General features: G+C 36.4%; 2 protein-coding genes across 2 annotated transcripts; one reads left to right on the plus strand and one right to left on the minus strand.

Annotated features, from left to right (window-relative positions):
• The first annotated feature begins 4,598 nt into the window (after positions 1-4,598).
• Positions 4,599-6,652, plus strand: LOC147277009 (squamosa promoter-binding-like protein 7). Its single transcript, XM_086255591.1, has 6 exons — positions 4,599-4,720; positions 5,503-5,675; positions 5,784-6,010; positions 6,111-6,185; positions 6,291-6,398; positions 6,527-6,652. The coding sequence occupies exons 1-6, from the start codon at positions 4,599-4,601 to the stop codon at positions 6,650-6,652; spliced, it is 831 nt and encodes a 276-aa protein (XP_086111717.1).
• Positions 6,653-10,078: 3,426 nt separating this feature from the next.
• On the minus strand, positions 10,079-13,136 carry LOC147277010 (disease resistance protein Roq1-like; the record flags this gene model as incomplete). The annotated part of the gene is made up of 4 exons (XM_086255592.1): positions 12,486-13,136; positions 11,196-12,297; positions 10,759-11,034; positions 10,079-10,633 (listed from the first exon to the last, which is right to left on the minus strand). Coding segments are annotated over exons 1-4 (2,445 nt in total), but the record flags the coding sequence as incomplete, so codon positions are not given.
• Positions 13,137-17,773: the final 4,637 nt, after the last annotated feature.

Below are 17,773 nucleotides of genomic sequence, written 5' to 3' on the forward strand. Positions count from 1 at the left end.
TTTGACCAGTTGGCCAGGATTGTACCTGGATTTGTGCTGCCACCGAACATTGACCAGTGCATGCCAGACTCCTTCACCGATGCTGATGATGCTACTGACCTAGGGGCCATTAGTGATGTACCGATTATATTTGCATACAGTATTAAATTGTTTCTACTTTGTATGAATATTTGGATATATAAAATTTCTTAATTTTGTTTTATATAGTTTTTGAATAAAGATTTTTTTTTATATTAAATTCAAATATATAATTTAAATTAAAATTTTAAAATTTTTTTAAAAAAAAAAATATGTTTAGGCGACGAATTTAATCATTCCTCGCCCAAATTATACTTGGGCCACGAACAATTTCGTCGCTTAAAGTAGGTTCGGGTGAGGAAATCAATTTTTCCTCTCCCAAAACGTGTTTAGGCGCGGATAATTTCGTCGCCCAAGAACAATTTGGGCGACAAACATCCTTATTCCTCGCCCAAAACGGCTTTGGGCGACGGACAATTTCGTCGCCCAAACATCCTTTGAGCGACGAAACTGCTTATTCCTCGCCTAAAAGATGATTTGGGCGACGAACAATTTCGTCGCCCAAAGCCGTTTTGGGCGAGGAATCGTGTGCTTTAGGAGACAAAAAAAACCGTTGCCCCAGGTGTCTTTGGGCGACGAAATTTACTGGTTCGTCGCCCAAACTCTTGGGTGTCATCGATTGGGCGGCCAAATTGTCGACGAACTCAGTTCGTCGCCCAAACTTTTGGGCGACGAAATCTGACTTTGGGAGAGGAACTATGTTCGTCGCCCAAAGCTTTTTTTCTTGTAGTGATCCAGCTTCGACTTGAAGTCAATAGGTAATGGAATATACTTTAGCAACACATGAGGTGTAGACTCATCCGACCGAAAACAAAAAGGCACATAAGAATATTTCACTCGACCTATGGAAAGTGTATTGATCGTAATATCGTACCAAAATCTAGGAAGACCATCAAACTCTTGTGTCATTTCAAAAACAACACATAAAGAAAATCCAGTGTTCTCCCAGTAATTGAAATTTTGAGGGATTTCCATAACTACTTCCTAAAACTTATCCTTGACTTCCTTATTAATATATAAATCTTTCTCAATGTGTTCATCCACTTCACAGAACTCATAGTCATAGTCGGCTTCATTAATTAGCACACATACATCTTCACGGCGATTGAACCACTTGGGCACTTCATTTCCTGGAAATAAAACTTCAAAGCAAGAGTCCTTTTCCGCTACCTGTGAATTTACACAGTAATTAATCATGTTATTAGCTTATTATCTCTCTCTCTCTCTGTGTATATATATATATACACACACAGAGAGAGAGAGAGAGAGAGAGAGAGAGAGAGAGAGTGACCTGATTCAGTAATATGTTTGCCATCTTTGCCACGTCCAAGCTCAGATTATCACATAGTCTATGGCAATTAGACAAGTCCATATGTTCAATGCCCTGTGTGTCATTATCTTCCAACATGTTGGACAATGCTGGAAATATATGTTTTCAAAGATATGCAATCAACCAATGATATTATTCCTATATTTGGTGGAAGAAGTTCAGGAATTGCCCAATTATTATGTTTTCAAACATTTTCCAAAAACAACTACCATCAAACTTCAATTAAATTAAAAACTGCTTTAGCAATTGTTATCTTGGCTATGCCAGAAGTTCCCCATATCCCAACTATGCGACGATCATTTTTCCCAACACCTAAAAGTTTATTCATATCTTGTAGACGAGACTTTATTCCAACTGGGTACTTGGCCACCTCCAGATTTGTGTAGTTTAGTAGTTGGACTGAGATCCATTCAACGATTTTGTTGATAAATTTAAATTCATACCTACAAGTTTAAAAGCATATGTAACATTTAAGGAATAATCAACATTGTTATCTGCTAAAGGAATAATCAAAATTGGCATTCTAGACATGATTTAGGTCTATGGTTACATACCCTGCAACTGCAATGAATATCTTTTGCTAAAACGAATTGAGTAATGTGTTTATTCTTGGCAAGCAATGTGTTGTCTATGGGTAGATACTAAAATCAATCAATTCCTTCTAGATTGCCAACTCTTTTGGTGAGGAATAATTTTGTGGTACGTACACATCTAAGACAAATACCACCTACTCAATCCAAATGATGAGAAACCCAACAAGCTACCCTTCCATCACTGAAACATATAAGTTTGAGCATTATGGTTGTTTTTAATGTATTTCATCCCGGGATGAATAGAAAGATCCAGGAATTGTGGCCGTAAGGAAAAGGCAGAGATTTAAGAATTTAGAGCAAAAGGGAAGGTATACATCTGAGACACTAGCAAATCCACATAGGCTTCCACATATTGAATTTTTTTCAATATTTTCTAGTTTCTTTCTAAATTCTTTGTATAAATAAACAAGGTTTTCTTTCATTTTATAAATTCTAAAGAAATATAGATGCAAAATAAAATGAAGTTAGACAATTGACAAATGAAGGCACTACAAGAATATTGTCAATAGATATCACCCATTTTATATCAGATTTGAATGTGACTGATATTATAAAAATTATAATATCAGATAATTTTTTAACTGATTTCTAAACTTTATTAGATATCACATGGTTTTTTTCAACTGATATATAATATTGTCATTTTTCTAAGAACTTATAAAGACATCAGTATAAATTGTTAACTGATATCTTAAAACAACACTTATAATTTTTTATCCTAACACTGATATGTAATGTGTTTTTTCTGACTTAAATTTTTTTGTCCTACTCCCAAGTCCCAACACTTAGACATATACAGATATACTAAAAATTAAAAACCTAGGTCGATCTATCTCTCAGCTCACTTCGATCTCTGTCTCTCGATCTCTCTCTTCACTGATTTTAAACTCGTCTCATTGTCTCTCCTCTTCGACCCCCTGATTCTATCTTCTCTCTCATCTCTCTCCCTTACGTCGTGAGTTTTCTCCGACCACTCTTTCTCCGTCCGACGACTGATGATCATCTTCATCCTCCTTTCCCCATACCCGTGAATCACCCAGAAATCCGCCGCACTCAAAAACCCAACCCAGAACCCGATTGGAGATTTGCAGGGGCGAATCGTCATTCCCAACCGCAACGAGGTGCGGGACCTGCCAAGTTATGCTCGCCATTTCTTTCTGAGCGCAGGGGTGCCATCGGATTTCTCATCCGATAAACGGCGGAGGAAAATCAAGGTTTTGCCGATTTTCCCTCGCCGAAGTTGCCTTTGATTCCGGCGGCGTTTGGATCATCCACCACCCCACTCAGCTTCCTCTTGACTTCATGAACTCGATGGTGGTCTCCAATTGTTCATCGGACCACCACAACGGCCGAATCGAAACCCTAAAGGCCGGCGGCTCCTCCTCTTCTGTCCGGCGAATCCAGTGGTGATTTTGGGCAATTAAGGGTATAAATTTCAATCCTCTTAACCTCCTCTTGCTTTTGGGTGGATTGAATTTGGTTAATTTTGCAGGAATTGAAAATCACCTCGAACCCAAATATTTCGTCTTCTGTTTAATTCTCTGATTGCATGTTGTCCGATTTCTGAGTTAATCCATCTCAGACCTATACAACACAGTCACTCGGCCTCAGGTTAAGAAAAATAATTTATTTTCCTTTGTTTTGTTTAGGTTTGATTTTTGTTTGATATTTTACTGGTGTTTTGTCATTGTCTACATCTTGGGTTTTCTCTTTGTTTGCAAGTTGTATTTGGATTTTTCTTTGGGTCGGCATCCTTCTCTACAAAAGATAGTGATTTGTTTTAATTCTTCATGTCATTTAAGTGTTCTCTGTTTTGGTTAATTTGTAGTTTAATTTATTCTTGCTTTCAATTTTTGTTTCTGATTTTCACCTTATGGACTCCTCTCTCTGTAGAAAAGCCTCGTTCTCTTTTCTGGTAGTAGTTGTGGTAATGTGAATTGGGTATTATTGCTACAATTTGGGTGTTGATTTCCTAGTAGTGTTGTGATAATGGGTATCATTACAACCATGTGTAAATAGGTTTGGCAGAAACTTTAGCATTGTATAGATATATATACTCTTGAGAAATGGGTGAATAAGGAGGAAGAATTGTTTAATTTGTTCTTTACTTTGCAACCTGTCTAAGTAGCTACGTTGAGTGTATCTTGATTATCTAAGTTTAAGTGGATTTACAGATGAGACAATTCTTTTCATTTTCTCTATATATAAAAAAAACAATGGAAAAGGTGGTATCATGCTCTTTGCATTGTGTTAGGGAATTCTCCTCTCTCAATGTTGTGGCTTTACCTTTTTTTGTTAAGTCAATGAATCTATGAAGATCTATGAAAAAAATCTAAACCTTGAGAGTGCTTTTAAAAAGTATAAAATAAGTTAATTATTGATGATCACAAATAAGTTAACTATATTGTTCTTGTTTCAGACATGTGGGTGGTGATTGGTGAATTAGATTATACAATTGGAATACTCTGAAGTTTCTTTGTGTTCATGAACTAACACAGTAGAGAGATTTTGTCTCTTAACTGGGATGTAATTGTAAATTTTTGGGTAGAATTGGTCATGAGAAATGTTTCCATAGCTTAATTGCTTTTGGGTGATGGATGGCAGAGGAGTTTCCCTACGACTGTGACAAGTGTCAGAAGGGGTTATGCCATCTAAGGTTTCTTAAGAAATACTGGCAGCATCGTGGAACTTTCACTAGATTGCTATTCAGATGTTGGAGGTTAGGATATAAATAAAAAAATAGATAAAAAAAAAACGGTTAGGAGACGCTCTAATATCAAGTTGGGGGGCAGAAAGTAACGGGATAGACACACGTAACCTTCTTTGTGTGGATGACACATTTATTTTCTTGTGGTCAGAGGTTACTTAACTTAGATATTAATCATTAAGGCATCAGCTGCTTTGTTTTGAGACTTTTTTATGCATAAAGAATTAAAGATAAATGTTGAGAAAAGTGAGACAACCCCTATTAGCACATTGGGGATGTTGAAGGGCTCTGAGCTGTGTTTGGTTGTGGAGTAAGTTCATTGCCTATGTTGGCACTTCTTTAAGTTCTTCATAAGCCATAGGTATTTTGGATTCCATACTGCTTGTTTTTGTCAGAAGACTGGCAGGTTAAAAAGCAATACTTTCGAGGGGCTGTTTAGATTGGCAATAATTATTCATGTTTTGAGTCATATTTTAGAGTTGTAATACTGTCACATTTCTGCATTATTTGTTGAAATGTACCGAAATAGTTTTATTTTTTATTTTTTTTATATTGCTTTTGTAATTTCATTTCATGTGTGCCTATTCTTTGGCCAGTTCCATGTCTTATTTAAAAAGCAATATTTACGAGAGGCGGTTTAGATTGGCAATAATTATTTATGTTTTGAGTAATTTTATTATCAGAGTTGTAATACTGTAGGAACTGCATGCATTATTCTTGTTGAAATGTACGGGAATATATATATTTTTAATTGCTTTTGTAATTTCATTTCTTGTGTGCCTATTCTTTGCCAGGTTCCATGTCTTACCAGATTTCGATGAAGGTAAGCGGAGCTGTCGAAGAAAATTAGAGCGTCATAATAACAGACGGCGAAGAAAACCTATTGATTCTAAAGGATCGAGTGGAAAGGAATCTCAAAGGGAAATTCAAACTGAAGATGCCAGTTGTGATGGTGAAGCAGGAGAAGGTATTTAGTGTTTGTTTTGATGCAACCAGCTTGTAAAAGGAGCAGTAAAGTTGTTTTTCCTTACTGTAAGAGATGTCTACTAGTCTAATTTATATATATAACGTACAGACAATATACAGTTAAGCAGTCAGATAAACGAGAAGGAAGAATTGCCAGAGTCTGAAGGTGGACGTATTCCTACCCTCTGTTCAGAGCCAGATTCCCAGAATGTCCATAGTGATGGTGTTGTATCTTTTTTGGCTTCTGGTGAAACGCAAATGGATGGAAGAAAACATGATTCCAAGAACTCTCTTTCTCCGCCACAATGCGACAACAAAAGCGTCTACTCATCTATGGTGGGTCTTTGCTGAATGCTGTGTTTGCTGCATGACTATAACATTGATGTTTATATGAGGAGATATTATTGAGATATACTGATTTGATACAACCTTGTAGTGTCCGACAGGTCGTATCTCATTCAAGCTCTATGATTGGAATCCAGCTGAATTCCCAAGAAGACTTCGGCACCAAGTATTATTAAAAGATTGTTGTTACAGTTTAGTATATACAAAGAAAAATTTATTTTTGTGGCATGTTATCAGGAATTGATTAACATGTGGGTAGATGTATTAACAGATATTCCAGTGGTTGGCCAGTATGCCGGTTGAGTTGGAAGGGTATATCCGCCCTGGATGTACTATCTTGACTGTTTTTATTGCAATGCCAAAGTTTATGTGGATGAAGGTAATGATGTTGGTAGTCTTAGTTTACAAGATTGATATTGAGTTTTTTTGTCACAGTTTTCCTCTCACCTTGACCTCATAAATTTTGTTCAACAACTTTGGTTTTGATCATTTGATGATATTGTTCAGTTACTTGAAGATCCAGTATCATATGTACACGACTTTGTTGTTCTACCTGGTAGGATGCTATCCGGGAGAGGCAATATACTTGTTTATCTGAATGACATGATTTTCCCTGTAGTTGTCTGCAATTGAATAATCTGATCTGCCTTTTATCCTTTAAGTGGTTCAATAAACAATGTAGAAACTGCATGCATGCATACCCAAATTTTTGACTAAGTTCAACTTGGAGAAACTGCATCTTTGATGTTTGAGAGAGAGGTATTTGAAATTAATGTGAAAGTTAGAGTGGAGAACCTCTGAGAACCTCTGCTGCTTTGTGTCATATTGTTACTATATATTATTAATTTGAAACAGGGTTGCAACTACAGGGAGAAGGAATATTTGGTGCTTTTCTTATAGTGTGGTCTCTTTTCAAGGATAAGCAATTTTCTTAAAAGCACACATATGCATGAAGCAAGGAAATGGGAGGGTTGTTAGGCAGCAACTCATTTTCTAGTGCTGCTATTGTCCATTCAACTACTCTGACTTAATTGCTTTTATTCTTTATGCATATGCATGTTTAGTTGAAAATTGAGATTAATAAGGCATGCATGTATTCAGTATATAGAACTTATGAGATCAATGAATTTGTGATTAAATTAAAGAATATATGTTCCTTTGATGTTTTCAGTGGTCCAATATGAAGACCAAGCGAAGCGGATACACACAAGATCAAATAGATGAGTTGCGTGTGGAATGGGGAGATTTTCTGAACAATTATCTTTAGACCGACAAGTTAATTGGTAGGTGGTGTGCATTTTGCCTTTTTTGTGGATAGAAGAAAGCTGTCGTGCATGCTCATTTTTTGTAAAGCATGGAAGAAGATTGAAGATTTGGTGCTTTTAATTAGATCATACATGCTGCCATGACTATTTTGTAAAGGATGGCAGAATTGAAGATAGAACTAGCTAGCTAGCTAGACATAGTGCTGATTTGCAGATTAATTAGGCTAGGTGCTGTCATGTTATTTTGTACATGTGGGCAGCGTTTGGTACATTGTTTTGGTTTTGTAAAGGTCTTAACAAGCAGGGTTTAGGCAATATTGCCTTAGTTATTAGGCTGGTGGCATGGTATGTTTAGACCTCTACAAAACAAAAAATATAGTGATTAATACCATTTTGCTCCCCAGACTATTACACTTGTATCAGTTTGCTCCTCAGACTTCTAATTTGGAAAATTAAGGACTCTGACTTTTTCAATTTTGCCAATTGAGGTTCTTTTGTCAATTTACACATTTTTTATCCAAATCTTTGAGGGCAAAATGGTCCCTTCCAATTAGATCTTATCATTTTTTCCTCATGCATCATTTTTCCTCTTTTATTTCTTGCTAAATTTTGCTTGATCATCTCGAAATTTTAGATGAAAAATGTATAAATTGACGGAATAACCTTAATTGGCAAAATTGAAAAAGTCAGGGTCCTTAATTTTCCAAATTAGAAGTCTGGGGAGCAAACTGATACATGTGTAATAGTCTGGGGAGCAAAATGACATTAATCCCAAAAATATATATATGGTTATCTTGTTGGATATTTGTATTGTTATCGGTGATTATGTACATGTAGGCAGCTTTGAATATTGTTATTGGTGATTATTGAAATATATGGAATGAGAATGCATGGAAGATTTTATGGCTGCACAAATTTATGTACAGGCTCAAATTTATGTATTCATATCATTTTTTAGGTGAAAAAAAACTGATATAGCAAGTTGTATTCCAATTTTCTTTTGTGAAATCGACATACTAAACGATATCAGTTTTAGACTAATAATTGATATTTTATAACGCTTTGATATCAGGTTCTTTCTCAGATCTGATATAAAAACAATATTTAGATATCAGAACCTATTCCATACCTGATATTGATATCAAGATTATATATATCAGATTCTACTATAGACCTGATATTGATACTATAGTTTTATATCATATTCTACCTCAAACCTGATATTGATATCGAGTTATATGTCAGTATTAGTATCCAATACGATATCTATTGACCAATCCTGTTGGTACTTGGATTTTATAGATATCAGAAATAATATCAAATTGGATATCCATTTTGTATTTAGGATATCAGGTTGAAAAAGAAAAATGATATAATAAACAATGTTTACATATCAGTTTAAAACTGATATCTAAAATACCATACATTAGATATCACGACGCGCTATATCAGACGGCTACCCAAATAGATATCAGTCCACGACTGATATCTATCGACATTTTTCTTGTAGTGAGGGTGCATTCAAAAATTTCATGGAAAGTCCAAAACACAAATAAAGCCCAGCAACAACAACAACAACAACAACAGAGAACGGAACACGAACCGAATCAGGGCAGGCCCATGAAATTATAGAAGGAGGTTCTTTGCTTCTTTAGACAAGGTTGTTCATCACCATCATCATCGCTTTCATGCTCACCATCTTCATCTTCCTGATGATGGTGATCATCATCATCATCTCCGTCATCTCCGCCGTCTCCGTCATCACCCAGGAAATTATGAGAGACCGAGGTTCTTTGCTTCTTAAGACAAGGTGGCCAAAAAAAACGACAATGTTGTTCATGGCCTCCATCATCACCTTCATTATCGTTTTCATGATCATCATCATCTCCGTCGTCTTTGTTTTCATCTTCATTACCATCCTGTGGCATACCAGCCAGGTGGACCCCGCAGCTTTTAAAGAACCACCCACTACCGCCTGGGTAGCCAAAGGTAACTCGACAGAGATAAGGCACAGATGGAGTCTCTGTTTCTGTCTCTGTTTTTCCATCCAACTCCGACTTGAAGTCAATAGGTAATGGAATATACATTAGCCACACATGCATGATCATGAGGTGTCAACTCATTCGAACAAAAAACAAAAGGCTCCTGAGAATATTTCCTTCGATGTATGGAAAGTCCATTGATCGAAAAATCGTACCAAAAACCAGGACGACCAACAAACTCTTCCGTCATTTCAAAAACAACACATACAGCCACTCCTGTGTTCTCCCAGTATTTGAAATTTTGAGGGATTTCCATAACTACTTCAAAGAACTTATCCTTGACTTCCTTATTAATATATATATCTTCCCACTTGACTTCATGCCATTCCCCCACTTCACCAGACTCATGGTCGACACCATTAATTTGCACACATACATCTTCACGGCACTTGAACCACTTTGGCACTTCATTTCCTGGAAATACAACTTCAAAGTAAGAGTTCTCTACCTGTGAATTTACACAGTAATTAATCTTGTTATTAACTTATTAACATTCATATATATATATACAGAGAGAGAGAGAGATAGAGATAGAGAAAGAGAAAGAGAAAGAGAGTGACCTGATTCAGTAATATGTTTGTCATCTTTGCCACGTCCAAGCCCAGATTATCACATAGTCTATGGCAATTAGACAAGTCCATCTTTTCAATGCCCTGTGTGTCATTATGTTCCAACATGTTGGACAATGCTGGAAATGTTTCCAAAGATATGCAATCAACCACTGATATATGTTTTATATTTGGTGGAAGTTCAGGAACTGCTCGAAGCCTCTTGCAATAATTCAAATAAAGCCCCGACAAGTTCACAAATTTGTCAATGCATGGTGGAAGACTAACACAACTGCTTTCTGATAAATTGAGAATTTCTAATGTGGACAGCCGATCAAGATTCTCAAGGAAATCAAAGTCTGATAAATTGCATCCATTGAAAATAAATACCCGAATCCCAGTAAGATTTCCAATCGATGATGGCAATTCTTTTATGCCACTATTCAATAACCACAAATCACATGACGATTCCATCTTGTCCACAATTTCTGGAAAACTCTCAAGCCTTTTGCATCCATTAAGATTAAACATTTTTAGAGATTTCAAGCAAACTCTTGTTGGAAACATTGTGAGGTTATAGCATCCCCTAAGATCCAATGCAACAAGTCTTTCAAGGAAGCCAACAGAAGGATGAACCTCCTCTAAACTAGTACAGTCACGTAACAACAACCTCTCTATGTTTGACATTCCGGATAAGTCTGGGATTCTTTGTAAGAATTTACAGCCGTGAAAATTTAGAGATTTCAGGTTTGTCGAGTGCTATGAGAAGAAAAAAATAAAAATAAAAATAAAAATAAGATCAAATGATATGCTTTGAAAAATTTACAACATAATTAAAATAAAAAATCTTCAAAATAATAATGGATGAAAATAATTTAAAGTACCTTAAATCTCTCTCCCAGTTGTGTGATGGGACTATGAGGCATATTGAGCACAAGAAGTTCTTTTAGATGAAAATTGGCTGGAAAATATTTTAACTCACATCTATCCCAATCAATCAACTTCAAGCTGTTGGGGAGATAATCGACGCATCCAGAAAGGCGTGCATTACAATTTATAAAATATCTAAGATTTGTCATTCCTGAGAAGCTTTTAGCATTCAACCGTATCTCATCTGGTTCAGGAAGCTTTAACTTAATACCTTTAATTTTATCTGTTCCCTAATATGAAAAAATATATGCTATTAGTAAAGCAAGTCCTTTATAAAAAAATTTAAATTCTTTAAAATTCTAGTTAAATTTCTAATATTTTAATAAGACAATAATATATTAGATATAATCTTTCTTTTCTAATTGAATAAAACAATATATATTCTACTTACTTTATTTTTCATTAGAACATTGCACACATCTTCGTGAAACCACAATCTACTTCGTTCTTGCTTACGAGGTGATTCCTGCCGAACTATATCTTTACCCATTTGTTCTAGCAAACCATGCATAGAAATCCTTTTGTCTCCATCAAGAGTTATGATGGCATTTTGTATGAGTGCTTCAAAATAATCTCCATGAAAATCGAGGTCATCATCTTCTAGTATTTTTCTCAAATAGTCTTTTTCTTCACCGTTGAAAAAACATGCAATGTCAAGGAAAACTTCTCTCTCAATATCTGTCAATGATTCATAACTTATTCGGAGTGTATTTTGAATAGAACTAGGAGCAATTTTGTAGGTATCTAATGTAGCTTCCCAACAATCTTTGCCTTCAGCATAACGCAAATGAGAGCCTAGAAGTTTTAGAGCCAATGGAAGGCATTCAGCATTCCATATTGCACGTTGTGCAAGTTCAACAAACCCTTCTGGAGGTTCATTTCTTTCAAAGGCATGCCAACTAAAAAGCTCAAGAGCTTGTTGTTCATCTAATTTCTTGACCTCGTATATTTTCTTGATTCCATGATGAATTAGCAAACTCTTATTTTTTGTGGTTATAATAATTCTACTGCCCTCACCAAACAAACCTGTATGATGAGCTAAATTGCTTAACCAATCCAATTCATTCACGTCATCAAGAATTAAGAGAAGCCTTTTATGGCTCAACCTTTCCTTTATAACTTTGATTCCTTTACTAAAACTGATCTCCTTCAAGTTTGGGTCTCCTAGAATCTCATAAAGAAGAGTCCTTTGTAGTTGGGCGATCCCTTCATGTGACTTTGACTTTTCTCCAACATTTTCCAAAATACATCTACCTTCAAACTTATGGCCAATTAAATTAAAAACAGCTTTAGCAATTGTTGTCTTGCCTATTCCAGGAGTTCCCCATATCCCAACTATGCGACGATCATTTTTCCCAACACCTAAAAGTTTATCCATATCTTGTAGACGAGACTCTATTCCAACCGGGTACTTGGCCACCTCCAGGTTTGTGTAGTTTAGTAGTTGGACCCAGATCCATTCAACGATTTTGTTGATAAAGTTAAATTCATACCTACAAGTTTAAAAGCATATGGTCTAACATTTAGGGAATCAACATTGTTCTATATCTGCTAAAAAAGAAAAGAATCTTATACTAGGAAAAAAAAAGCTTAAAAAGGAAGATATATATATATATATAGCCCTCAAATATAGAATAAAACAGCAGTAAGTCAATACTATATTTAGTGGTTAGAAATATACTCCCCCTCCTTGAAAGGCCATCCAGACAACTTTGATGCTTGTTGAAGAGCTTCTGTCCATCCACGCACCTTCTCTTCGTTATCCTTGAATTTGATTTTATGGTCAGCAAGTGCTTTTCCGAAACTACCTCTGTGATGTCCTATATCTGATGGTTCCAACTTGTAGAAAATTGGTACAACTATTTGTTGCTTTGATTCTCTACAACGAAGAATCTCAACGAGTTCATCCAAGCACCACTTTGAGGACGCATAGTTTTTGGAGAATATGATAATGGAAATTCTGGACTCTTGAATTGCTTTTGGGAGCGTCCTAGATATTTCTTTTCCTCTTGGAAGGTCAATATCTATGAAGGTTTTAATTCCTTTCTTATCCAAAGCATCGTAAAGATATCCCGTAAAGCCATAGCGAGTATCCTCACCTCGAAAACTTAGAAAAACATCGTATGTGCATGAATGTTGGACTTGGAGGGAAGCAGAAGAAGAGGAGGCTCCTTGATTGTTGATGGAAGCCATGTATAGTTTGTGTTCAAAGAGTTTGGAATATTGGTAGTGATTGCGTCAAATTAAGAGTTTTCATTGTTAATATATGAAATTATGAAGGCTGCTTATGCCTTCAGCCTTTTCCTACTACCTACAATGTGAATGTGAGGAACTTTCGGTGCAACTCATGCAAGTCTTGTAAGATGATATTTTTTAATTAATTTGTTCTTCTTTTTCTCATATATATTGTTATCTCATGGAGGAACTTTCGGTGCAACTCTCTCACCTCCGGTCCCCTATCTCTTGGTTTAATATTTTAAATTATGATAGGTTTGGTATTAATAACTTATTTCTATTAGAGGTGAAGGGTTATGATGGGTTATGGTCCCACTTGACTTGCAATGAATCCATGAAGCACGATCGGTCGGTGGGTCTTGGCATCTTGCTATATTTCTAAATCTTGAGCAGCCCATTCTGACTACTCTTTTGTTTGTTTATGCATTTTGATTTTGCAGTGGGTAGTTAGTTGTTTGGTTGTAAAATGACTCAATTTTTTAAATTTTAAAAAGTAAGTCAGTCTTCTAATGAACTCATGAAAACTTGTTAATTTATGACCATCCTCGAAAAAGCAGTGAACTCCATTTGCAGGAAATCAAATTAACAACCATATATGCCAAGAATGGTTCACAAAAGTGTACAACCATATATGTAACTAAAAACCATTTGCAGTGAACGTCGAGTTGGCTTTCTCCATTTGCAGGAAATCAAATTAACAACCATATATGTCAAGTTTTCCTCTCATATGCTTTTCACTCCAAAGTGCACAGCACACTCGATCACACTAACACTTTGTAACTAAAAACATATGGTCAAGAATGGATTTGTGTGCCTTTGTGCACAAAGAGTTCGTGCCTAAGTCATCACTCAAAGTAACACCACCTGTCGTATCAATAGCATACATCACCCAACCTAACCATGGTGGCAAGTGTTTCTGTAAGCCTTCCCTCTTCTTCATTACTTTGGCTAATAAAGTGGTAAGCACCTAATACTATTACTACTTGAAGCCCATATATTCCTCCATTTGAAAGCAACACCCCCTCCCCCCCTCAGCCCCACCCAACAAAAGGAGGGATGGTGAATATAAGAAGAAGGCAATTAAACTTGTATGAGAACTTGAGCAAAAACTTGAGGAAAATAATCCACCAAACCACGCCAAGAGAAATCATGTGATCCAACTCCGTTTTCTTATGACAAACAGTACACTACATATGGTATTTGTGGTCATTTAAAAATAGTAAAGTGCTGGGGCCTGTGCCCATATGACAAAGTGCAACAAAAAGCAGGAAAGAGAAAATACCAAGTATCCTAAATCACCTTAGAACCACCAACCATATGTGGAACTAAAGGATTCCCAATTACTACAAATGCTAAATTTGAAGTATATCCAACTAGCAGTCTTTCATTTGTATTGAACTCTACATCATCATGAACCTCCAAATCATGCGCCTGAAACACGACAATAAAGCTTCAGTCACACACTAATTTGAGGAATAAAAAAATTTAACTTGTACAAATTAAGTTAGTTCCAACTTTGCTGATCATTTAATTAGCACTCCTTTTTATCAATCATGTTACACAGATGGCTCAATAGAGATTATTGTTTATTTACCTTCATATTTGTCACCTTCATTATTTTCATAGTTATCCATTTCATCTTTTATGATAATCTAGGTATTTATCTAGAATTTTAGTGTACATCTTAGGTTAAGTTTTATAATTATCACATAGTTTTTGCCTCTATAAATTGGGCCCTTCGTAATTTGTTTGAGGTAGACTTGATTATTGATTATAAATTGGAATTTCTCTTTAAATCCCTTCCCAGTATTCTTCCCTCTTTTTACTGTTTCTCTCTTATCTCCTTAATCTAATCTCTTCTCTGTCAAAACCCTACTGGTACTACATCAGGGCTACCCTTTTCTACTTCCCATTTTTCGGTTTGTTTATGAAACTAGAATTGGGTTTTGACAAAATTGATGGATGTTAGCACCGCATCCGCTGTAGCTCTCGCTGCAATTGCCCAACTTTGACACGGACTTCATTCAAGAATTGGGCTTCGTGTATGACCAAACCACCAAGCCTTTCCAGAAGAAAACAGACAACGTTCTCAGCCATTTCACTTCGCTCAAAGGATAGTACCTAGTGTCTCACTGTTTAACAATTTTTAAAAGGCTAGGAGCGGTGTAAATATTGTTTAAAGGACACAAGTCAATTTTGTTAAACCATGAGTACCTAGAACTCATAATTTCTCTAGTACAAGCTGGTGGTGTAGGACTCATGCACGTTGATTGACTTTTCTTTAATTCATTCATCTTCTTTTTATATTTTTGTTTTGGCACCACCAGTTGTATAGAAAGCTGAGGTAACTTTTTTTGTGGACTGAATGATCAAACAAAGTCTTTGTGGACATTCTTTCCACAAAGACTTTACTCACGTTGATTGGACTTCTCTTTGAGAACAAACAAATTGGCTGTGGGAGCTTTCTATACAACTGGTGGTGCCAGTTGGGTTTCATTATATTATCAACCAAAACATACATAAACAGAGAAAAAAACTTAGCTATCCCGGGGACGGACACAGAGAGAGAGAGAGAGAGAGAGAGAGAGGGGGGGGAGGATGGGGACATGCAAGTCCTTCTCATAAACAGAAGATGTTCGTACACCAATGGGATCCATCTAAAATCCCAACCTCCATGGCTTGCAAATCATACAACCCACTCTATAACATGTATGAAAATTTTAAATTTTTCGTACTTGGAAAAAGAGAGACCCAAAAAGAAGATGGAGAAACAGCAGAGAATAATGGGAAACAAAATTTTTTTAGAAATATAAAAACTTGAAAAAAGTCTGAAACTGGGCTTTGTTTCACTGATGATATAAGTGGCTTTCACAACCTAATTCTCAAATTGTTTTTTTTTTCTATGATTATCAGATCGAGTTGGATGTTGCCATGTTGGTGGGCGGCCCACTTCCTTTGTCGGTAGGAGGAAACCAAGCAATTATAAGTGATGAAGATCAGCCCACGATTTCCCATTTAAACCCAATTTAAATGATGAAAAAAAAAAAAATTTATAAACAATTCTCTCCACTTTGTTCACTCCTCTTATGCTCTTATGTGGATCTCTGAGGTTGATCATGGTATTGCTTTTTCTAGTAGTGTACATGAATATTAGTACTTATGGCTCATTTGGTTTGAGAAAATTTGTGCAGAATCCAAAAGGTTTAGTAACAAAATCAGGAGAGGGAGTGAACAAAGGGAACATGCATATAGCCAAGACTAACCCCCCTGTTGTGTATAAGGAATACTTTGAGCAATTCAAAAGAGACTTCACAGTGTTTTTGAACTTTTCGGATTGAAACTCAAAGATATGGTTTTAGAGGTAAGTGTACGTATGATATTAGAATATTCAAGTAGTAACAAAATTATTTGTATCACATATTCTTGTTTTTTTTTTAAGACCGCGTACGTTTATAAATCACATGACAGACTACATTTCACATAAAAGTATGAGAATCACAAAACAACTTTTAATTTGGAGAAGCTAAGCACATATAAACCAGCTTAATCAAAAAAAAAAAAAAAAAGCACATATAAACCAGTACGTACAACTGTACTCTATCTTGCAATTGGGATTCTGTGCAGTTGGTGAGTGTTGATGCAAATTTCCGTAAGATAGATGCAACAACTTAAGAAGGATGATTTGGCTGATTGGAAGCCCTGCTGGATGATGAAGTGGATGTTGACTCGAGATCTTCCTGCACGAACACAAGATCAAAGGAGAAGGAGAAGGACCGGTGTGGTACCAGCCAAATAAGCTCCGATGATGAAGTCAGTGATGTGTATTTGGAGATTTTTGTGTAAGAACAAGGAAGAACAGGTGATGAACTTGGGAGAATGAGGAAGAACAAGGTAAGATCTTCTGGGTTTATTCTCAACAAGTGGTGTATATTTTGATAGGCTTTTTGTGAATGAAGTTATGTATCTGTTTTGTGCATATAAGGCAGCTTATATAGACAAGGGAAACGGTGAAGGGTAACTTACCTGCATGATGGTGAATGGTTGAGAAGAGGCCACGCGTTCGGCCATGAATAGTAGCATGCACAGCTACCCACCTCCTTTACATTCAATGCAAGGATGGAAGATCAAGTGGGATGCCTTAATAGTCATGGCTGTAAGCTAGGATGTCCCATCTGTCAGAGAGCCATGTCAGAGATATTCGAGTAAGGCGATTCGTCCTGACTCCGATCTTCTAGAATGAGAGTGGGATCCGAGCTGAGCCGATCAGAGACATCGTATACGCAGGTATGAAACATATCCACGTTCGGATCGGACATGCATGGATGAACTGGTCCAGACGGGTCCGACGTATGACGTGACAGTCGTTACTTGATGGTAGTCCGTTGTCTGAGAAGATGATCACCAAGAGCCGAACCGAACCGAACTGGGATAACCAAGAAAAGATGAACACTTAATTTCTTGGAGGATCCTCAGATCGGGTCGGATCGGATGTGGGGGTCCGCTGAGATGGGCTGATCCGAAGTGGCAATGAAAGTGTTACCGAGCTGATATGTTGACGTGGAGGTCCAAGTTTGACCGTTGAAAAGTCAAAGCCTGAAGTTGGATCTGACTAGTCACATGTCGATTTATGATTGGTTGTTAAATCCATGTGGATTTATATACAAACAATGAGGCGGCATTCTCCTGCTCGAATCTCTACTCCAACAAATTTTCATTGCTTTTGTGTTTTTATTT

The sequence above is a fragment of the Dryas octopetala genome, chromosome 8, assembly GCF_963921425.1.
Source record: "Dryas octopetala chromosome 8, drDryOcto1.1, whole genome shotgun sequence".
In the NCBI taxonomy this organism is placed as follows: Eukaryota; Viridiplantae; Streptophyta; class Magnoliopsida; order Rosales; family Rosaceae; genus Dryas; species Dryas octopetala.